We start from the raw sequence: 23,989 nt of genomic DNA, 5'->3' as shown, positions 1-23,989 counted from the left end.
GATCATGAATATTCAGGGTTAGAAAAAAAATTTGTACTCATTTGGAGACATCGTGGAGCTTCTACATAGGATTATCAACTCTGACATGAAGTCTGGTTAAAAAACAAAAAGCCCTAACATTTTAATTCTTAAAATTTTAAGTTGCTATTGCATCACTTCACCTGGCCTTAATAAAAAGAAAGCCTGCAAATCAAATGGTCTAATTAACATACACACACAAAGCTCTTGCAGTTCTCAGTGAGGAGGGGTTAGGTACATTAAGGCTAGATCTGCACTACAAACTTACCTCTGTATAACTACGTCCCTGAGGGGTGTGAAAACCTGCTTTATTTTATGTCAGTTATGTGAGGCTTTTGAACTGGCAAGCTGCCAGCTCAAATCTCAGCTGGACAAATTCTGACCACCACCAGTAACCATAGAGAGGTGTGATCTGAACCACAGTTAGGGAACAAAAATCCACATCAACAGTATGCAATACACCTCTACCCCAATATAACACTGTCCTCGGGAGCCAAAAAATCTTACCACATTATATTGAACTTGCTTTAATCCACCAGAGCATGCAGCCTCATCCCTCTGGAGCACTGCTTTACCGCGTTATATCCAAATTCGTGTTACATCAGGTCATGTTATATAGGGGTAGAGGTGTACTTCAAACACCGGATTCAACTGTGGACATTGAAAAGGAGTGCCAGGAGGATGGGCAGGGTAATCCAGAGGCAAATAGGGCACTTTCTTATTATTCACATATTTGCATTGGGCCTTCCCATTTTGCTGCATGTATGGAAGCCATGCCCCCATCAAGTACTAGAAGCTCTCTACTCATACAATTGTAACTGGTTTCTGTGCTAAATATTAATTTCAGAAGGTCCATGAATTAAAAGCAAAACCTGTTCTGGCATATTTACATATTTAATGGCAGCACAATAGACAAAAGAAAGTCATGCAAGGCGCTTTGGGTGGGAAAAGCCTCCATCTGCTCCCTTAGACCTGTCCCATCTCACCCTTTCTTGGCTGATTATGAATACTGATGGCCTGCGTCTGGTAGTTCCCATCATCATTCTGGACACACACTAGGTGAGAGTCTGCTTTCTCATTGAAGCATGCTCCCCCGGCTAGAACATGCTCATTAGACTTGTTCATGGCTTTCATCATCTGCAAACAAAAAGAAAGTTTATCACTTTCATTTAGCCTCAAATCCTTCACATGGGTTATTAGCATAAACAGTGGCTTGCGTGGTTTAATCTGGTTGAAGAATCTTATTAGAATGTATTCAACTGTGACACCTTTGCAAAGACTAGCAAACTTGGCAACAACACTCACATCAAAATTTTCAGAAGCACCTATGCCCATTTTCAAAAGTGCTTAAGTCTCACTGAAAGTGAATGAAATTTAGGAGCATAAGCATGTAAGATTAATTGTGGAGACAAGGTGGATGAGGTAATCTCTTTTATTGGACCAACTTTTGTTCATGAGAGAAACAAGCTTTCAAGCTTACACAGAGCACTTCTTTAGGTCTGGACTGTGTAAACTCTGTAAATTCAAAAGTTTGTCTCACCAACAGAAGCAAGTCCAAGAAAAGAGATCACCTCACCCATCTGATGTCTGTGATATCCTGGGACCAACATAGCTAAAACACTACTGCATATAAGATTAATTGTAATAACCTCTCAATGAAACCCAAAAAAGCAAGGAAAATATCACATTATGGGACACTTCTTAACGAACCCTCGTGCTCACATCAACACATTTTCACTGACAGCACCAGACACTACACACTGTCTTTTGACTCCAAGTGAAAAGGAAGCCCATTACACACAACACATTAATCTCCTGCTCAGTACAACACAAACCCTTAATTACAATATCGGCAAATATTCAACACTCACATATATGCACAGGTTAAGTGTGTGGTGTGTTTTGGGGCAGGGGGAGAGATGAAATCATAGTTAAGGTTTTGAATTACTGTTCTGTGTTTCATTATTGGTTTCAGCACCTCAAGACTTTAGTGAAATGGCAGGTACCTTTACCAAGGGCACCATTTGCCCTCAGTCCCATTAGAAACAACATGGCAGCCTCACTTTCACATGGCAGGGCATTAGTTAAATGACAGGCATCTGTACTGAGAGCAGGAGTAACTTCAACGCAACTGGGTGTCTTTAAGTCCCAGTGAAAGTTAGAGGAAATGGCAATCATTTTGAGTACTGGAAAATTACGAGTGTAAAGATAAAGACCGAATACAGTAGTTGTTAATACCTTTGCTTAGTTACAGGCATATTCTCCAAATGTAGCCCGTGCATGAGATTTCAATAGTTTTAACTGAATGGACAGTCTGAATGATATAAACCACCCTTTAGTTAGAAAAGAGGTGAAAAAAAAAGTTCTCAAAAGTCTCATGTTTAAAAACAGATTAATTGAGAATCTCCAGAAATGTCAATTTTTCCTGTGCTGTAAATTTTGAGGAAGATACATTGTATTCTTCACATAATCAAGAGGCCGAATCCCAGCTTCAAGCAGAAAACTGAACCCAACCTAATACAGAGGTGCTGATACACCTTTTTACTACAGGCATTTCCGCAAGCTTCAGTTTAGCACAGTTAGCAACCAATACAAAACTGAAGATAAATAAATAAACCCTGGACAAACAGTTAAACCATACTGAAATTAACTACCATCTATTGTGTACTGCATATACAATCTTCAAGTACAATAACTTTAGATCCATACTGGCTGAAATGGGGTTTTTTTCCCCTTCACAATGGCAGTCAAGAATTAATACACCTTATAATTCAGTTACTAGCCTTCCTGTATCTTTCTGCCTCAGTAACTCCATCTTCTCAAATCTCATCTAAAAATAGCTTTTCCCATTGCCTATATACGTATTTTCACTCTCCCTTGCTATTATTTCCACTCTGAAGCATTTTGTATGGAAACCCTGATATGAAATTCAGTTATATAAAACCTTATATGAAATGCAGCATCTACTCTGATGCTATAAGAGCTTTTAAAAATGCCATTCTGCACAGGAAACACCTCGATGAGGTCTCAAACAAGTCTGCAAAAGTGATACATTTTAGGCACAACTCTTATAAGGCAATTGCCTGTTCTCTTCTCAAAGAAATGCATATTACTTCTTGGGAGCCAGTATGGTCTGAACACAGAACTGGGAGCTAGGAGCACTTCAATTCTAATCCTGGCTCTGTCATGGTCCCCTGTATGCCTTTGGGCATGTCATTTAGCTGCTGTCTCAGTTTCCCAATCTGTAAAATTAGTATACTACTACATCCCTCTCACTGATGCAGTGTAAGTGCCTCTACCCTTCACATACTCCCCTTCCCTCAGTTCTCCACCCAGCATCCCATTAGGGCTAGAAGGTTTACATTCAGTGCATCAAGGCGTTCCTTGGTACATCAATGCATGCGTCAGGAGAAGTATTCTCAGAGATCCTAGCCTCTCCAGAGGCTGGGTGATGAACTCCGGTTGCCCCCACCCCATCCCTGAAGGAAAAAGGATTAAATGCATACAGTATATAGCTCTATTTTCAACATTAATGTTATAAATGTTGTCATGGTACAATTCCCCACTCTGAACCTTGGTGTCCAAAAGATGGGGTACCAGCATAAATTCCTCTAAGCTCAATTACCAGCTTAGAACCTGAAGCGCTGCCACCAACCAGGAATTACAGTGCCTGGTACACTCTGGTTCCCCCAAAAACCTTGCCCGGGGACCCCCAAGACCCAGACCCTCTGGATCTCAACACAAGGAAAGTAAACCCTTTCCCCCACCGTTGCCTCTCCCAGACTTCCCCTCCCTGGGTTACCCTGGAAGATCACTGTGATTTAAACTCCTTGAATCTAAAAAACAGAGGAGGAAAATTCACCTTCCTCCCTCCTTCTCTTTCCCCTCCCAGACTCTCCCTAGAGAGAAAGTAATTCCTATCACAGAGAGAATTAGTCTCTCTCTCCCCTTCCCTCCTTTCTCCCCAACAATTCCCTGGTGAAATCCAGACCCCGTCCCCTGGGGTCTCACACCAGAATAAAAAACAATTAGATTCTTAAACAAAGAACTTTTAATTAAAGAGAGAAAAAAATTATCTTGTAATTTAAGATGGAGTAGGTACAGGATTTTTCAGCTATAGACACTGGGAATACCCTCCCAGCCTAAGTACAAATTAAAATCCTTTCGCCAAATACAAATTTGAACCTTCCAGCCAAATGCACAATTAAACTCCTCCAGCCAAATGCACATTTGCAAATAAAGAAAACAAACATAAGCCTAACTCGCCTTATCTATCTAGTACTTACTATTTTAAACTTATAAGAGCCTGTATCGGAGAGATTGAGAGAAACCTGGTTGCGCGTCTGGTCCTCTGGGCCCCCAGAGTGAACACAACCAAAACTAACAGCACACACAGAAACTTCCCTCCCTTCAAGATTTGAAAGTATCCTGTCTCCTGATTGGTCCTTTGGTCAGGTGACAGCCAGGCTTACTGAACTTGTTAACCCCTTACAGTCAAAAGAGATATAAAGTACTTCTGTTCTATTAACTCCTACTATCTGTGTATGACAAATGTAAACACAAGAGGTCAAGAAATGCAAAATTTAGCATTGTAGCAACAGTTACCATTTTGGATTATTAATTAGACAAAATTCAAATTAAATTTATTATTTATAGTTGACAAAGTTAGTATTATTTGAGAATTTGAACCCTAGCATTTCTCGAGATTGTGTGTTCAAATTTGCAATGGTTATTTTATATTAACAATTCCTTTTTCCTTTTTAAAATTGAATTTGACTTTCTTACCTTCCTGGAGTTATCTGTTCCTAATTTACATTGGTTCAAATAATGGAATAGCTCAAACTCTCAAATTAAGTCATATTTCAACCATTATGCATTTAAACTAAGAGAGGTTAGTCAAGAAATTATTTTGAAAGTAAGTTCTTCCATATATTTTGTTGAATAATCCATTGAATTCAGGGCTTTCCTCCAGATAAATGGACAATTCTAGTTCACCTCCAAAATCAATTTTTAACTTCATTATGAACCACACTGCATCCTACAATTTCAAGACTTCACTTCATCAAATAAGTTCTGCAGTGCTTGTGGAATCTTGATATCTGTTCTGTTTGAACAGAACTGTGTAGGGACTGGTCCTGTGCCACCCTTTTATACTTATATTAGTTTTTCCTCAAGAAAATTCAAATTTGGTGATCCCCTTATATCCATAACCCAGAAGCTGTTAGTTCAGGTATTTTTTTCAAGTGACCAATCAGCAGGATATTAAAGGGCTAATCCTAGTCTAGTGCCCAGGTTTATTTGTTGTATCTATAAGAAATTCTCTGTTTGCAAACCTCTCTAGTGCTTGCAGGGATCTACCTGGACAGATCATTTCTCTTTGAAGAATTAATACAAATGCATTCTTTTCTCAAATTGATGCTCCATCTCTATTTGGCAAGTACCTAAATCCATTTCTCTCCTATTCTGTGTTTCATTCTTATTTGGTGCTATATCATAGATGGAAAGCATAAGACTGACTCCTGTCTCTGCTACTGATTTCCTTTAAAACCTCAAGGAGATCATTTGTCACTAGCCCTTTAGATACATCACCACTGAATTATTACCTCTCCGTTGTTTGGTCCCCAGTATTGCTCAAATCACTCAACAATGATTGTCACTCAACAGTTTGACTGTGAACATCAACTAACTCTAAAAGACAGCTGAAGCTTTTCTCATGCAATTAAATCAAACTCTTATTTCAAATGTACAGAGATATATTTTGCATTAAAATCTTCAAAGATCCAACAAATACCTTCACAAACACTACAAATACACAACATGTACTTGGAGAAAGTTCATTTTTTCCTCACTTTACACCCATACAGCATGTGTTATTTAACTGATTTTACTCAAATCAGAATAGTATGTGCAACTCTCTAACCCCAGATTTTCAATTAATTACATCTGAAGTTTATTTAAAAGTAATAACCACTGTATAAAGAAGAGCAACTATTCATTATTTTTAACTAATGCCACACTGAACTGATCTGTGCATAACTCATTTCTGTAGGCAATTCATATATAAAAATTTATACATAATATACTTATAGTTTAATTCTGAGGCAGTTTTCACTGGCAGTGGCAAACACAATAAATTCCTTCGGACCCAATCTCTCTTATCTTTAAATTGTACTAGACTACACATATATATATTTACTCTAAGTATTACCTCATTATATCTGTTGCTGGGGATTTTGATGCTGGTTTTTCTCACTTCCATATCAACCACTAAACCTTGGACCACTGGCAACGTATACTGGTAATTTCTGAAGTCCTTGTGTTTTAGAGGAACAAAGAAGTGAAACAACGTAGTCATTAGTGACACAGGGTAGTTCTCCTTTCAGAAAGAGACCAAGGTACAGAACTATTAAATAGAAGTATAATGCATAAAATTTAATTTTCTCCTGACTCATGCACCATTACTCTAGATAGGAAAACTTGATCTTTCTCTGCATTCTGCTACATTAGACAGAGACCTCAGATTCACCAGGAGTAAGAGTAAGGCATGTACCAAATGGAGAATGCCCTACACTTAAGAATTAACAAGTTAGCTCCAGCTAGAACTTTCTATAATCACAGAATTATGACCAAATTTTTGAACAGTGGTCTGAGCAGCAAAATTTAGATCCAGATCCAAAAATTCACAGTGGTTCAAGACCCAGAGTTCTGATTTGGGCACATCATTAATATTTATTGCATCATCAAAAGTTGCTGTCTGATGTCTAGATTAGACAATAGGTCACCACCCAAATACCACAACAACAGTGTTTTGCAAGTTAGTTACTATACAAATAAATTAAAATAATCTTACAGTACAACATTCCCTTCCATATATACAGACAGAACAAACAAACAAAAACCCCACTCATCACTTACTGCGAGAAGATTCATAATTGTGTGTCCAGTCTCCCCAAACAATGGCTTACGAAATCTGACGCTGAAAAGTGGGCATGGATAAACTAGGAAAATAAAAAAATGAGTAATCAGATTCAGATTCACCTATTGAAAAGTTATGCAAAAAACGGACTGAATCTAAGCCTCTTCATATAGGAAAATTTAAACAGAAGGACTAAAAGTACATTTCTGACATGCCAATGGCAGCAAAATATCTGCATTCCCTGGCATACTTATCTATATTATAAAATTTTATCTGTGATACAACTTAACATGCACAGGGATGTGCTTGGTCATGTTACATTATGTTGCAGCAAATTTATGAGGAAAAATGAACTAAATATAAATTATGCCAAGATTTTCGAAAAGGATGTCTAAAGTAAGGCTCTTAAATCCTTATTTTCTAAAGTACTATGTCCCCAGAGCTACTGAAATCCATGACAGCCTGTGAACCACAGCAGCTCTGAATATCAGATCACTTGTTTAAGTGTTCAGCAGTCAGTTTGGAAAATCTTAGTTATAATAGATACACATAAAAGTTAAACTAATTACACACACACACCCCTCAACCTAACAATGAATGCCAAAATTAATGATCTTTATTAATGTGGTTGTTAATGTTTTAATAATCACCTACAGACTTCATCATTTTATATTAAATTCTGCCACTTGCTTCCTGTAATAAGTCAATAATATATATTACTACAGTTAAGAGAACACATGCTACTTACACATGCTACTTACGTCTGTATTCAGCTCCAAGTCTCAGCATCAGTCGGATGGGGAACACTTTAGCCCAGGGAGTCTCCCATTTCTGAACGAGAATACCAAACAAGTAGGGTGGAGTTGGGAGCACCAGGTCCTGCAGTGACTGATATGTAGATGTCACATATAAAAATCCACCATGTTCCTTACTGCCAAGAAAACTCTGGCTGAAAAAGGAGTGTCCCAAGCTGCCCACGACATTACCTAGGAACCATGAAGTTTCATTATCTTACTGCACTGAAGTCCACCAAAAAAGTCACTAACTTGTTTCAAAAGAGAAAAATAAGATTAAACACACACTTTTCTTCCTGGAATTACATCCTTAGTTAACTCCCATTAGACACATTACAGAATGAAAATACTAGCTACCCAAGAAAGTTCAGGTTACCCCTTATTCTACAGTATCTTTGTGCTGAAATTTCCACCTCAGACTACAGATGCATCAAAACATATTGGGGAGGCAACAGATTTGTCAAACCATTGCAAATTATGTCAGTCCTTAAAACCAAGTTTAGAAAAGTTTTACACATGCAATAAGCGATTCCCACATCATGTCAAGCTTCGTGATCTGCTGCATCAGTGATGTCCCTCATTTTGGGTTTGCCAAGCATCTTAGAGGTCAATGTGATATAACTAGGTCTTAAAGCTTAAAAACGTAGGGCTTGTCTATACTTAAAATGCTAGAGCAGCGCAGCTGTAGCACTTCAGTGTGAACACTATCTACGCCAACAGGAATGATTCTCCATTGAGAGATTCTCCAAGAGGCAGTAGATAGGCCGCCAGAAGAATTCTTCTGTTGACCCAGCGCTGTCTACATAGGGATTTAGGTCAGTTTAACTATCACACTAAGGGGTGTGGATTTTTCACACCGCTGACCAATATAGTTAAACCAACCTAATTTTCTAGTGTAGACGAGGCCTTAAAAAAACAAAAGCAATTCTGCTCCACTTAATATCCACTTGTGACATGAGCACCTGAAACATTTACGAAGCCATATTTGTAGAAACACATACACAAAGGAGCGCACACATTCATTTCTGTACTTGCCTCATTTAGCTCCATGTGTGTAAATCAGGGATTGTGCACACAGCTACACAGGCACCAATGCCCTTACTATTAATTCGTATAGGAACATCGGGATAGACTACATGTTTACTATGCTATCTAGTCATACTTAGAGAAAAAGACAGTTACTTTGATATGCACCTTGAGTATGAATGGAACTTGCTTTCAGTTTTGTTATTGAGGTGCAATTCAAGAGGGGATCACACTGAGATTAGGGATCCACTGAAAGTTTGGCTTCCACAGTGCCTCAAGCTATGAAAACCCCTAACAGAAAACCTGTTTTCAGGGCTTTCATGACCTTACATGGACTCTCCAATGCAGAAACTGGACACTTTTGTTTAATGAATCAGGTACACCCACATTTGCTCCAACTCCGCAGTCAGCGACCAACACCTACAAGATCTTCACCAAGTATTCTCAAAACTATGATCCTGCACGAGGAAATAAGGAAACAAATCAAGGAGCCAGACGTGTACCCAGAAACCTCCTGCTGCAAGACAAGCGCAAGAAAGAAACTAACTGAACTCCATGGCCATCACCTATAGTCCTCAGCTTAAACCTCTACAACGCATCATCAGTGATCTACAACCCATCCTGGACAATGATCCCTCGCTTTCACAGGCCTTGGGTGGTAGGCCAGTCCTCACCCAGAGACAACCCGCCAACCTTAAGCATATTCTCACCAGCAACCACACACCATGCAACAAACCTTGATGCCAACTCTGCCCACATATCTACACCAGCGACACCATCACAGGACCTAACCAGACCAGCTACAACATCACCGGTTGATTCACCTGCACGTCCACCAATGTTATATACGCCATCATGTGCCAGCAATGCCCCTCTGCTATGTACATCGGCCAAACTGGACAGTCCCTACATAAAAGGATAAATGGACACAAGTCAGATATTAAGAATGGCAATATACAAAAACCCGCAGAACACTTCAACACACAATAGCAGATTTAAAGGTAGCCATCCTACAGCAAAAAAACTTCAGGACCAGACTTCAAGGAGAAACTGCTGAGCTTCAGTTCATTTGCAAATTTGACACCATCTGCTCAGGATTTTAGACTGTGAATGGCTAGCCAACTACAAAAGCAGTTTCTCCTCCCTTGGTGTTCACACCTCAACTGCTAGAATAGGGCCTCATCCTCCCTGATTGAGCTGACCTCATTATCTTATCCTCATTCTTGCCTGCATATTTATACCTGCCTCTGGAAATTTCCATTACATGCGTCTGACGAAGTGGGTATTCACCCACGAGAGCTTATACTCCAATACATTTGTTAGTCTATAAGGTGCCACAGGACTCTCTGTTGCTTTTGACTTCAATTATGTTATTCACATAGCTGGAGTAGCGTAACTTAGTTTGACTTACCCTGCTAGTGTAGACAAGGCCTTAAACATCCTCCAAGTTTGGGGAGTGGCCAAACCAGTTCTTCAGAGACAACGGCGCAGGCTTATGCCTCAGCCAGGTCTAAACAAGGTCAATGGGCCATTACCTGCTAAGTGGCTATTCACTGGCAGGAAAAGGGGCATGGGTAGAAAATCTACATTTTTAGCAAAGCAGCAGCATGGGGTTCCCATCCACATAGTCTCTCAGGCGCCATGCTCCCTGCTGGAAATGCCTCTTAGTGGACAGGACTATAAATAGAAGGGGCAGACACCCCAATGGACCCCACGCCCTCCCCCTCCTCTTTCTCTCTGTTGATTCACTGCACCAGAAGGAACAAAGGAAGCAGCAGATGGAGGCTCTAGTACATCAATCATGTGTCTAGGTGCCAAGTTTAAATAGTGAATGAAAATTATGAAAAAAAAATGCCCATGAAAGAGCTCTCTCTTTCCTCTGAAACAGCTTTCAAGTATGTGTCTTGGCTCTCTGCCCATTTCCAAATCACGGAAAACATTTCTTTCTTGCCTATCTTTTCTCCTCTACTATTATTCAAATAAATGTTATGAGCCAATGCAAAAATTATGGTTGAAGTTCTTCAGTGAGATTATATTATCATAATAGTATCTTCTAGCCTTAAAATATATGAGTCTTTGAATTATTTTAAATGTAGCTATTTAATTCTATACATCTCCCTCGTGTACTGTTTGTACAAAAGATAATAAGAAAATAAAGCTATATACTATTGTACAGTTCTGTGACATGGATTACTGTCCAACAGAGATAATGAAGAGACCAAACATTTCCATTTGTGACTGAAGCCAAGTACTGAATCAGAAATGAAAGGCACCAGCATTCTGAAGGCAACAGCTCAAGGGATGCATACTTTGGCTGCCTACAGGACAATTTTCATCCCAACCCAAATTGAAAGTCAGGTTATAAACCCAGGAAGAGTGGAAACTACAACTCAATCATCCAGTACCCGGTTACCATAAACCACAGCCAGATCCTATTATTTACTCTGCACACAAGACTTAGTTATTTCAGAAGCTTCTAGCGAAAATGCAGTTGTAAATAAAGGAACCTCAACTAGGCTATCCTTCTCAAAAGCATATAATTTAACTTAGACTATCTTATAACTTCCTTGTAAAAAGAAACAAATCTAGAGTAGTTCCAAAATACAGAGAAAGGTGCCTTTGCTAGTAGCTGCTGAATGCATGTGATGTAATAAGATTAATATTATTTATAAATTGCCATAGGTGTGCATGATGCATCTAAAGCAGCTTTGCAGAAGTTCAATACGAACTAAGTACTCTGTTTACTGGATTACCCTTGACCTTAAATCCCAAGCAGCTCTATAGATTTATATAAAAAAAAAAAAAAAAATCATCACACGCCAGTCCATTGGTGTCACTTTCCTCCTGAGGGCCTATTCCGACTGTCTTTAGTTCTTCACTGGGTCTTCTTTGCTTAATGAGCAACAAATTTTGTATATTTATTAGACAATACTTTTTGACCTCATTGGTTAAATTAGTTCATACCAGGAAAGGGGAGGGAAAGGACCACCATGTTTCTTCATTACTTGCTTTAAACAACTTTCCAGTTTCAGCTATTTCCATATTTTAACTGAGGACAGGCTGGCTTCCAACTCAAGTTCTCTACCTTATTATTTACAAACAGATTTTTAGGTGCCAGTATATTCTCATGTACCCTTATCTTTATAACATACAAAATGAGATGTCCCTACTTAGTGCTCAGTGAAACCATATGGGTGGAGCTTTTTAAAATTGATGTCTTCCATATCGTTTGATGAATTCCATGTCAGAGAATTGGTCCCAGTATCATTTCTTAATATGTTAATATGCAATTAAGTGGAGTAGGAGCTGCCTCAGTTGCAAAGTCAGCCCTCAGTTCATCATGAACAGTAATCACCATCAAGGACTGCCTAAGATTAAATGCCAATCTTAAAGGTGGAAATTTGTGCAACTTAATCCTGCAGCAATAGAACTGAATCAATAATATTTGGGGGAAATCAAGTCAGTTGAATTTCTACAAAAAATTTCATACTCTCTGCTTAAAAATGTGAGACACAAACCAGACAGCATTGCAGTGAGGGCCAAATACATACAGGAGAGAACCATATATCTAACACTTTGGTGCAACGTGCTTTAGAAGATGCCAAGTTTGAGAAAACAAATATAAAGCTGAGCACACTAGATTTTTTCTGTGCCTCATCTCTTCTCCATGCCATGGTGTGGCCATCTTCCCTAGGCTTTGTCTCTGTGCCTAAGTAATGTATGTTTTTCATTCATCTCTGTGCATTATACTCCAGAATTGAAGGTATATGAAGCCTCTCTCATTTATCCAGGTTTTATATGTACATCTTTATATATGAACTTTGTATTTGGCTTCTGTGGTGCTCCTCTTAATGCTTCATGCTCATTTAATGAAAACTGTAATAAAAATTAAACAAAATCTTATGCAAATATAATGTGTTTAGGCAGTGGAACTAAATCACCCGTTGCCAGATTTACATTAGTCAATATTAAAATGGAAATACTTCTCATATTCCATCAAAAGAAAAGCTAGTGTACTAAGGCATATCGAGCAGCTTTCAATTAGCATGCCTGACTGCTTCAAAGAAGGCAGTGACATGGACAAAGTTCTCATTTCTCAACTTACTAGACTTCCTGCTGGGCTTATATCCAACACAAAGACATCATCATGGGATTACTACCACAACAGAAAAGCATTAGCCTACCATTTCAAAACAAGACAAGCAACACTTCAACAGGGAGCTTGACAACAAACAAAGCCTTTAGGGGCCAGAGGGGGGACAAAATGATGGGGAGGAGAAAGTGGAACAGCAATTACACTTGGTTTAAGAGCCCTGCATTTTAAAATATATTTTCTATGCATACAATCCATACTGGAACCCTGTATTTTTTCTTTAAAATATCAGCAATTATGCAATTAAAAACTCTTTATACACCTAACAGACCCCAGCTTGACAGTGAATTGACATGCTTTATGAAGAAAATCATTGCAGTTTCAAAGCAGAAACTTCAAACTAGCATCAACACTGCACTAAATGTGGTTTTATGCAACTTTACCCCATATATAATATACACATAAAAACACACTTAAGATTTTTACTTCCATGAAGGTGGAGTTGAAAAGTGAAGAACTGAGATGGAAGAGCTAGCACATATATTTAATTTTGTTTCCTGAAAATTCACCAAAGGTTTGTCCACATGTCTTGTTACTGACCTAAATCTAGCAAAAATAATTATCACATATTTTCAGTGACAAAAACTAAGGAACCAATTTCTGTATCCTAGCTGTTCAAGACACTATATTGATAACCAGTATGGTTACGTTCCTCCCTATTTACCTTCTGCAGCAAACTTTCTTCAGAAAACAAAAAATTACTTCTTTTCCCTTGCAGCAACACCAGTTAAAATAAATATATTATAGTCAAGAAATAAAATTGCTAGGCAGGCTTTCAAGCAGTCTCTAATTTCTTAAATAAATTATCATTCACCGCAAATCCACTCTCACAGACTGATAAACATGAGGGGTGCAGTACCTCTGATAAAATGGGCAAAATTGGAAGCTTAGACATGTCTATAATAACCAGCATGCTTGTTAACACCACCCAAGAAATTATAGTCACTCAGGAGAAATTCTCATGGCACCTCACTTTTTTTTGCCTCTCGGTGAATAGAGAGGAAAACAGCCAGAGGAGAGTTAAGTCTGCAAGTATCCTATATTTATGAGTGCATATTTTATCTCTCTCATAGGTACATGACTTTGGGAGAGGAAAGGATGGATATGTAACGAATGCATTATATGCTGCTGTGGGAATTTATCCTGCATGCCATGATTTATGAAAGCCTGAGTGAGAATCATTTTTATATCATACAACTACTCAAGATACAATTTGTTTCTACTAGAAGTCTGAAATATAGCAATAAGTATTTTTAAAACTACCTCAAAAACTGGGAACTCTTAAGTGCTGGAGTTTGGTTTCTGATTCAAAATTGTAAAACAGCAACCACTACCTCTCTTAGCACTGCGATGTAGTACATCAAATTATTACCAGTAAAGTGCTAAAAATAGGACTCAGAATACATTATGTAGAAGTTATAAATTATGTATCTCTGTAGTGTACTGTACACTGTAGCACTGCAATATATACATCATCATAGTTAGAAAACAACAACGATTTTGCATTGTTGGTTAAGTCAGATTTGGAAATTATTTATTCCCACCAGATCTGAAACCAGTAAGGCCATGTGACAATGGTACATTTTGTATCAAGCACCTTCACCGGACAAGCTGACCTTTGTTGTAAAAAGACAGATATTTTGAGACCCTCTTTTTCATTATCTCACTTAACAGTCGGAATCAATCAATCATTCAAAGAGTGCTTTGGATGATTATTCACAATACTTTGTACAGAACATGCAACAGATGATCTGTACATGTATATGAATTTTTAATATAAATGCCTGTGTGCAATACGATTTCTCCCCTAGAGGACTAATCTGAAGTACAAAATAAATTAACATATCTAGATATTTTATAACATCTTTTTTTTCTTTATGACCAATGATTTTTGGATTGTTGAGAGTGGCAGTTGTTAAAGTGACAGCCCATTTGTCCAGTGATATCTAAATTAGGTATAAAAAACTATGTTAATACAACTTTATGGTTGGAATTTCATAACTATCAAAGACAGGAAATTCTGGTATGATTCCTACAGCAACTGCAGTTCATCCATGCCTTACATATATACATAATATTACTTTATGACATCAATTTTTATGCTGCAATGTGGCCAACTTACAATTACTGTAGGAAATCATAATTTTGAATTACCTAATTTTAGTGCATTTACCATAACCACAATGCTTCATTAACAATTTTTTGCATTTTTTTTCCATGTGTTGTTAAAATCTGAGTGCAAAACTGAAATCACTGTTATATTATTTATTATTTGTATGACTGCAGTGCTGAACAGCCCTAGTCTGGAGATCACTGTGCTAGGCACTGTAAAAACTAGAGCTACCAACTTCAAATTTATGTAACTCTTGCTCAAATTCTGAGGACAGCGCCTGGCATACAAGACCAGGCACTGGATAAATGCATAGAAGAATCCCTCTTTACAGATTACAGAGAGATTTTATGGAGACTACTCCAGCCTTAATGCTGTAGTAGCATATGATGGGCCTTTATTCACCTTACCCCTTCTCATGTGTGCATGCCTGGCTCAGAAGCAGTTCCCCTGCCTTCTCCTACACACTTTCACACTTTGAGCACTTAGAAAGGGCTGAAAATAATTTTACCTTAGAGCAGAGGTCGGCAACCTGTGGCACGCGAGCCGATTTTTACTGGCACGCTGCTGCCAGTTGGGGTCCCAGCTGCCGGCCCCACTCAGCCCGCTGCCTGCCTGGGTGAACGGAATCCCAGACCGGCAATGGGCTGAGCGAGGCCGGCGGACGGAACCCCAGACCAGCAGCGGTCTGAGCAGCTCAGCGTGCTACCGATCTGGGGTTCCGTCTGCCGCCTGCGCTGCTGGTCTGGGGTCCCGGCTGCCGGCCCCGCTCAGCCCACACCTAGCCTGAATGGATGGAACTTCAGGCCGGCAGCGGGCTGAGTGGGGCCAACAGCGGGGACCCCAGCTGGCAGGAGCCAGGGGCCAGAATTCCAGACAGTCACCTGGCTGAGTTGCTTAGCCTGCCGCAGGTCTGGGGTTCCAGCCGCCGGCCCTGCTCAGCCCACTACCAGCCTGGGTGAACGGAACCCCAGCTGGCAGCAGGCTGAGTGGGGCCGGGACCCCAGTGGGCAGGAGCTGGCAGACAGAACCCCAGACCAGCAGCGGGCTGAGTCGCTTAGCCTGCCCCTACTCTGGGGTTCCAGCCGCCAGCCCTGCTCAGCCCACTACCAGCCTGGGTGAACGGAACCCCAGCTGGCAGCAGGCTGAGTGGGGCCGGGACCCCAGCTGGCAGGAGCTGTCAGACAGAACCCCAGACCGGCAGCGGGCTGAGCAGGGCCGGCAGACAGGACCCTGGCTGGCAGGAGCCAGGGGACAGAACCCCAGACCAGCAGCGCGGGTGGCAGACAGAACCCCAGACCGTCAGCACGCTGAGCCACTGCCAGTCTGGGGTTCCGGTCCCTGCCATCCAGCATCCCTGCCATCCAGCATCCCTGCCGCCAGCCCTGCTCAGCCCGCTGCCAGTCTGGGGTTCTGTTGGGAGGCCCTGTAAATGTAAAATGTATTACTGGCACGCGAAACCTTAAATTACTGAAGACTTGGCATGCCACTTCTCAAAGGTTGCCAACCCCTGCCTTAGAGAGTCACTTCTGAGCTGAAAAAAACAAGAAAAAATTCTATCCAAGTACAATTTTTTGAAAATTACAGACAGCTGGCAAAAGGGGCTTAGAAGGAAAGCACTTCCCCTTCAATATAATTGTTGCTACTGCAATGCTACCCTCTTCTCCAACTAGAGCTTAGATATTTTGTTTTATTTACTGCGCTTCCATTTACCTTAGTGAATATCATACTAATACTGAATACTAATAACTGAAGTGAACTCAGACCACTACCAGTTTTGATCACTAAGTTTTCTACTTTTAAATAAAAATAAATTCTCAATTTTATCAAAGCAATTCTCTAGTCCATTAATGTTATTTATTGAAGTCACCTACTACAGATTTCAAAGAGAAATCATTCCCACCTGCCAAGGCGTCCCGATAAAGTTGCACAAAATGATTAAAGATATCCTTCGGCAAACACTTCTCATCAGGTAAACACTGCAGGAGAATCACTATCTCCGACTGCCCCGCTGCATGCATTCCCTTTGTAGTGAAACACCAGCACTTCCTGTTCACATCTGCAGAGACGAAAACATGACTCAGGCTGGGAAAAGTAGATTTCCACTCAAGATCTGTTTGCCATGCCCAAACTTCACTATAGGAAGACAGCACATTTTTAAAAAAATCAATTACAGTAACATTACATAACTCTGGCGCTTGCTACTAAGATACCTTTGGCTCTATGACTCAAATCTTGCACACAAACATGCCTGAACACAATAGAGCAGATCAATACAACAGATGTCTACATTCCAAAATAGGGGTGGAATGTGCATGAGGGTAGAGGAATCAGGGGGATGGCTAATCGGATGGTGTATAGCATGATCCACTGGGCCACTACACTGCTTTGAGGTTTGGGAAAGGGGGATGTAGGACATGTTCTAAGATATATGAACATGTTGCTGTTGAGTCAGATGCTGAGAGTAGCAAAACCAGCACACATTTTTAAAAGTGCATTTTTTATCTTTTGTATGAGCATTTAGTGACCCTAAAAATGTGTTGCTGCAAAAGTGTTCTGCTTTTTATTTTGAAATAAAAGTGGAGACCAACTGAGGCACTTAAACTAAAAGTCTCCCCACTCCTATCCCCTCCATAATATATACAAGACGATCTGAGAGGCCAGGTGTTTTCAGCGAGGGCTGTCTGACCCTGGAACTCACTTCACCCCCTGGTCTGACAGAGCCACAATCCTGCTTGTTTTCAGAGCATCACTGAAAGAGATTTGAGATGGGTTCAAGTGGATTAACAATGAGGGGAGGATTGGTGAATAATAGTGAGCCCTGTTGGGTTGGATGGGTAGGTAGGATGCTCCAGGCCACGTACAGATAGTTTTATACAAAAATACAAACTGGACTAATCCAGCCTAGAGCATGGGATAAGTGCATTTTATAATTTAATAGGAATAAAAATATAGTACATTTTCCTTCCATGCAGCAATTCACAGATTTGTGGGCAGTAAATATCAAATGCTGTGTTTTCAACCAGGAATATGTATACAATCTTTTTGCCCCCCTCTTATTAAATAAAAAATAACTTACAATTCACAATTTTAACCATGGACAGCAAATTTGCATTTAAAACAAACACAAGAGGGTCAGGGCTGCCATCTTCCAGCTGCTGCATCACAGAGATCTGAGAAGGTCTTTCTTCTACTGCATAGTCTATAAGAAAAAATGCAACGTGAAGTCATTTGCTTATTTGGACAGTAATCTACTCAGCAATGTAATCAGCTAAGCAATGACATCACTCTAATGTATACAGTTTGATTCACTTACATTTTACCTGACATTTTAAAATTTATTTTGTTCTGATACTTATTGGGCAAGGATTTTCAAATTTCAGTGATTTGAGTACCTGACTTCAATAGGCCCCTCTGAAAACTCCAGCCTTAATTTTTATCAACTAATTTAATTTTAATAATAATTGGAGATATACCTATCTCCTAGAACTGGAAGGGACCTTGAAAGGTCATTGAGTCCAGCCCCCTGCCTTCACTAGCAGGACCAAGTACTTATTTTTGCCCCAGATCCCTAGGTGGCCCTCTCAAGGACTGAACTCACAACCCTGGATTTAGCAGGCCAATGCTCAAACCACTGAGCTATCCCTCAATAGCAGTTAACAACCTGAAAAATCAATCCTTTGACTTCCTTTTAGAAACAAGTGCTAGTGTAGACTACAATGTGAAATGCTAAAAAAAAAACAAAAATGTTAACACTTAGTATTTATATTGTGGTAGCACCTAGGAGCTTCAGTCACAGAGTTTACAATCTAAGTGCAACAGCCTACAGTGCAACAGCAAAGGAGGGAGCATCATGTGAAAGAACATTTTAAAAAAAAAATGGACAGAAGGTTCAAATCCGGTGTCTCAAATTTATTCAGTAAGATACTCAAACTAGAGACACTTTCTTTGATTAGATCCATATGAACTGAGTGTTTAAATATAAACACCCAAACTGTTGAAGTAATCTGTGCTCCTGCCTACAAGTCAGCAATGTGGCTTTATAAAGAAATAAGGGAAATTTGGAAGGGTGTTTGTTATCCTGCCACCTATAAACATCTAGAGAGAAAGCAGGGGCAGCTCCAGGCACCAGCACGCTAAGCACGTGCCTGGGGCGGCAAGCCGTGAGGGCGCTCTGCCAGTCACCGCGAGGGCGTCAGGCAGGCTGCCTTCGGCGGCATGCCTGCGGAGGGTCCGCTGGTCCCGTGACTTTGGCGGACCTCTCACAGGCGTGCCACCGAATCCGCGGAACCAGGGACCTCCCGCAGGCAAGCCGCCGAAGGCAGCCTGCCTGCCATGCTTGGGGCGGCAAAATGCCTAGAACCACCCCTGAGAGAAAGTTCATCTCACTAATGTGAAAAGTATATTTGAAATATCTGTAAATTTGATTTAAATGTCCACTTGATTAAAATGTTGTAAGTCAAACCAGGCACAATGACATTTGAATTAATTCAAGCATACTCAAAGTATGATTTACTGAAGATATCTATGTAAAATTGTTGGGCTTGTGAGATTTGGTTCATGTGCTGAAAAGTATGCTGCAATTTAATCAAGTAAAGCTAAGTTACTAGTTTCTCTCTGTTATGGAGGTTCAATAATTAGGCAGCTTCACGAATAGCTAATACAGCATGGGGGCAGACTGGTTTTGAAAATGTAAGTATGCTTACTTATTTTTTAACAATATCCTAGATAAAGTTATTTACTGTCTAATTAGAAATATGCTGAACTAACCACAAATTTGAAAGGGGAACGACAAAAAAAGAAGTGAGAAGTGAGTTAAGGCTACTAATACATGCTAACGCTCTCCTAAGAACTTCCTGGTTCACTTAAGGTACTCACAAGAAGTCTCATCATAACCAATGGTATTTATGATTTCATTAAATTATATATTTTGGGATACCTTCAACCAAGCAGAAGTTCCAAGAAAATTTCACAGAGTGGAAACATGAATATTTATATGACTAATTAAAACGTATCTCTGAGCTGAATGTCCCCCACAGTCTGATTAATGGGGAAATTAGTACATACTTCTGGGCTCAATTTTTTTTTATTTGTATTTTACTTTTAATAGTAATTTCATTGTCAGAACGATGTTTTCTACAGGTGCCTGTGAGCACTATCTAGTGCCAAGTTAACTACACATTAGTATTCATCATTAATATCTTTAGGCTATATCCAGGATCCAACTTTCTATCTATATGTGGCAGCCTGAATTGTTAAACTACCACCAGTAATTGCCACAAAAAGCTGTCCATTTACCCCTACTGCTCTCACCTCCTTTTACTCCAGTAGAGATCAAAATTGGAGGAAGACCATCTTCCGGGATCAGGTTCATCGCACTGCCAACTGGACTGCCAACCTGAGTTATACTTCCTGAGAATCCAGAAGTGTTATCGGTCTACAAAAAGGAAACAATAAAAAAAGGACAGCATTTAAAAAAAAAAAAAAAAAAGCAAGAGCTGGGTAGACTTCATCCTTAGATTGCTAGATGGAGGTGAAAGAGATATATCCACTCTATAGAATTATCAGTTAACCCTTGGTACATGACACTGACACAGACTAAGACAGACCCAGCACCTCCTCTCTCTATAAACACATGTACAAACAAAACAGAAACAAAGCAGCTTCGGTTACATCAAGCTTCTGCCGATGAGTTTGAAAATATTTACCGGAGCTCCACAGCTCCAGCTGAATTTAAGCCCTGCCCTTTATGCATACAGATAGGCTGTATACCCAAAGCTGGGAAAACTCCTTGCAAAGTAGTGGCCTGATACTGGATTAGAGCTCTAAAATGCTACTGCATAATGGCATATGCAATTCAACGGCTCATTCCAAAATATATAGCCAGCTTCGGCACTCTGCAAACCTCAAAATCAGCATGGACATAAGCCATACATATTACTAAAAGAGAATCTTAAATCAACAGACTGCACGTATCAGTCTCACTTAAATTGCTATAGAACTGAATGTACCATACAGGACAACGTGACGATGCTGTTCTGAACAAGTTTCCTCACCTCTGCTGATAAACTGCTGTTGGTCACAGGCTTGGTTGGATCATGTGACACTGCTAGGGTTCCTGTAGGGGTTGTCCCAGCCACTGTCAATTTTGCTGCATCAGCAACTTCTCCATTAGGTAATATCCCATCAGCAAACCAAACACGTCTTTGTTCTCTGGGCTGAGCCACTAGTGAGAAAAATAGAGTTCAAAATCTCACAGCAACATGAAATGGAAGCTTCGTACAAGAAAAGTGAAGTGGTTTAGTTCTAATGTAAAAAGTAGCCACGATAGCAGGGATGTGACGAATCCATATTAACAGTATTAGGCAAATATTGAATACAAATTCAAACGGTGGCAGAAGGGCACCAGGATCAGTGGGTTGATAGTATTATAATACACAGTAGAGATGGGAGGAACAAGTGGTAAGATGGTATCTGTACAAGATTCCCTAGACTAAGAAAATAAGACATATCTACTTAATCAATACAAGAAAAAAAACACTTTATTGCATATATAAGGCTCTCTGATATAATTCCTACACACTAAGTACTTTAGAGAAATATCAGCCAGCATGATTAGGATCAATCATCTCCATGTGTTTGGAAATTACATTTGTACATATATTTCCTGTCTGCATTTCTCCTTCCCTTTGACCCAACCCACAACATGACAAGTGTCCTTAGCTGCAAGGTTTGAAAGGGGTGTGTTACCAGAGATTCACATTAAAAATTAATCAAAGCTTGTTTAGAAAAAAGAATGAAAGTTTTTTCTTACTTTCTGCTCCAGGGTGCTTTAAAACTCCCACAGGTACCATCACAGTGGGAGGCGGAGAGCTCAGGGCTCCTGAGGCCTGAGCTTGCTGCAAGGGAGGGATAGTAGAACAGTATTCAGCAGGATTGTTAGGGTTAGGACTCTGGCTTGAGGCACTCATCATGTTCTCCCAGGCTTGAGCTAAAGCAAACAGAAAACAAGAAATATGAATGCACAACTAAGTACGCAACACTCCACGACGATGGTTAAATTCACAGCTCCAATAGCTCTGGGCTTTTCCACCTACCGTAGGCAATCTCTTCTTACTTTGATTAAAAACAGAGAGGACTTACACAGTGAAATTGAGACTAAAGAACAAAATACATGTTAAGACTATTGGTGTTTTGTGATAAGAACCTCAGCGCACATGGAAGTGTATTCCAAATTGTTAGCTATATATTTTGGTATTAGTGGCACTTAGTTCCTTGTCTGTCATTTTGTCATCTCCTTAGAGGATCTGAAAAATCAATTTTTATTTATACATTACCATAGGGTTACATAGTGTTCTACAGAGAGACAAAAGCCTCACTCTTTATTCCAAAGATTTTACAATCTAGGTTACACAACACCAGGGCATCAGATTTACTTTTGCAAATGAGTACAGTACACTGTATTTTTTTATATCCAGAATAAACCAGTCTACCTTGACACCTTTTTTTTCAAACTATGAAGAAGTTTGTGTGCTGTGAATTTTTGAAGACATGGCCTGAACTTTAACTCAACCCAAAAAAACCCACATGATTTTTAGTTTAAATATAACACACACCACTTTTAAGTCAACAATGCCAGTCAGAGAACAAGCTCTTCTTTTAGTCAGAGAACTCTGCAGAGCTGGATCTCAACTGAGCTATTTATTTGGTTGTCTATATAGGCAAAAGCACATAAAAAGGTGTGCAGCTGTACAAGATAACCATGCGATTCACACCTGCAGCAGAACACACCACCCCTTCAAATAAACGAATGTGTTACAAATAAATATATTCAAATAATAACACATATGCATCAAGGTACCCAAAGAATCTGGTGGCACCTTAAAGATGACTCCTCGATATTTTTGTGGATACAGACTAACACGGCTACCCCTCTGACACAAGGTACCCGACGTCTCTCCAGAGCAGCCACAGGTACCTAAACCAATCACATACTGTATTCAAAAAACCATTTGTGAAGCTTTTAGACTCCTTTGGGATGCAAGGTGCTAGATAAACTAAGCTACATATGAACATCTTTAACCACAGAAAAGCAAATAGGACATCAAAGAAAAATAGCTCTTTATTACATCAACTTATAAACACAAAGCAGAGCCAGTGAAAGGATTTTGAGCCCTTTAAGATATTTCAATTTGACGAGAGAGGTGGGGCAGATTCAATGATTTTTAAAAAGCAATCAGTGTCAATACAGAGTCCGGACATATAGGAGGAAGACTTAAAACAAAGGAAACAGATACCCTTAGGATTGTCTTCTTGGGATACCTAGAGCAGTTTTGTTGAATCTTCTCTCCTTCACTTCATGACAGCCTGTGTCAGTTCAGAAATAACTATCAACTAGAACCACCTTCTCAGGCAAAGATGGCATCAGGCACTGTAATTAAGCACATACTCTGTCTATGGATGAGCACTATCAAACAAAAAAAATAGCGAAATGAAAATCCAATTCAGCAACCAAGTGAAATAACTACATCTAAAGTATAATCCATACAAGTGCAAAGAATGACTAACCCAAAATGCACTGAATGACAAAAGTCTGGAACTGTCCTGAATTGCAAAAATCTGGAGCTGACTGGATCAGGTAAGATTAGATCTGGTCAAATGAACTGACAGACAACTGACTAGCAAAAGGAAAACGTCATTACAAAGCACTGCAGATGGACAGAAACACAGATGACAAGTTGGCCCAGAAGTAGATACATGCAAGTATACAGGCAATGCTTTCCCTATAATAAAACAAGCAGTAATGTCACTATTGTCTACCACTAATGTGTATCAGTGCTGGCAACAGGACAGAAAAGCTTTTAAAAGGAAATCATTGTAATATGATCAATTTTGTTATACCTCTTTACAAGAACATTTGGTTTCAACTAAAATATTTTCAGGTTCCTCTCTTCTCCAAAACAAAAACAAAT

The 23,989-nt window shown here is 39.7% G+C and overlaps 1 protein-coding gene across 1 annotated transcript in view; it reads right to left on the bottom strand.

Moving 5' to 3' along the window:
• Positions 1–23,989, bottom strand: part of ZFYVE9 (zinc finger FYVE-type containing 9) — a 104,706-nt gene that overhangs the window by 9,885 nt on the left and 70,832 nt on the right. Inside the window, exons 6-14 of the mRNA XM_032768402.2 lie at positions 21,832–22,008; positions 21,074–21,243; positions 20,331–20,454; positions 18,097–18,219; positions 16,921–17,076; positions 7,696–7,920; positions 6,934–7,016; positions 6,227–6,331; positions 1,005–1,155 (exon numbers count right to left, since the gene is read on the bottom strand). Of these exons, the coding sequence (XP_032624293.1) occupies positions 1,005–1,155; positions 6,227–6,331; positions 6,934–7,016; positions 7,696–7,920; positions 16,921–17,076; positions 18,097–18,219; positions 20,331–20,454; positions 21,074–21,243; positions 21,832–22,008 (1,314 nt within the window). The remainder of the gene's footprint in view (positions 1–1,004; positions 1,156–6,226; positions 6,332–6,933; positions 7,017–7,695; positions 7,921–16,920; positions 17,077–18,096; positions 18,220–20,330; positions 20,455–21,073; positions 21,244–21,831; positions 22,009–23,989) is intronic.

This window comes from Chelonoidis abingdonii, chromosome 7, assembly GCF_003597395.2.
Source record: "Chelonoidis abingdonii isolate Lonesome George chromosome 7, CheloAbing_2.0, whole genome shotgun sequence".
In the NCBI taxonomy this organism is placed as follows: Eukaryota; Metazoa; Chordata; order Testudines; family Testudinidae; genus Chelonoidis; species Chelonoidis abingdonii.
The sequence above is the reverse complement of the archived record's forward strand: the minus strand, read 5'-3'. Positions and strand labels throughout refer to the sequence as shown.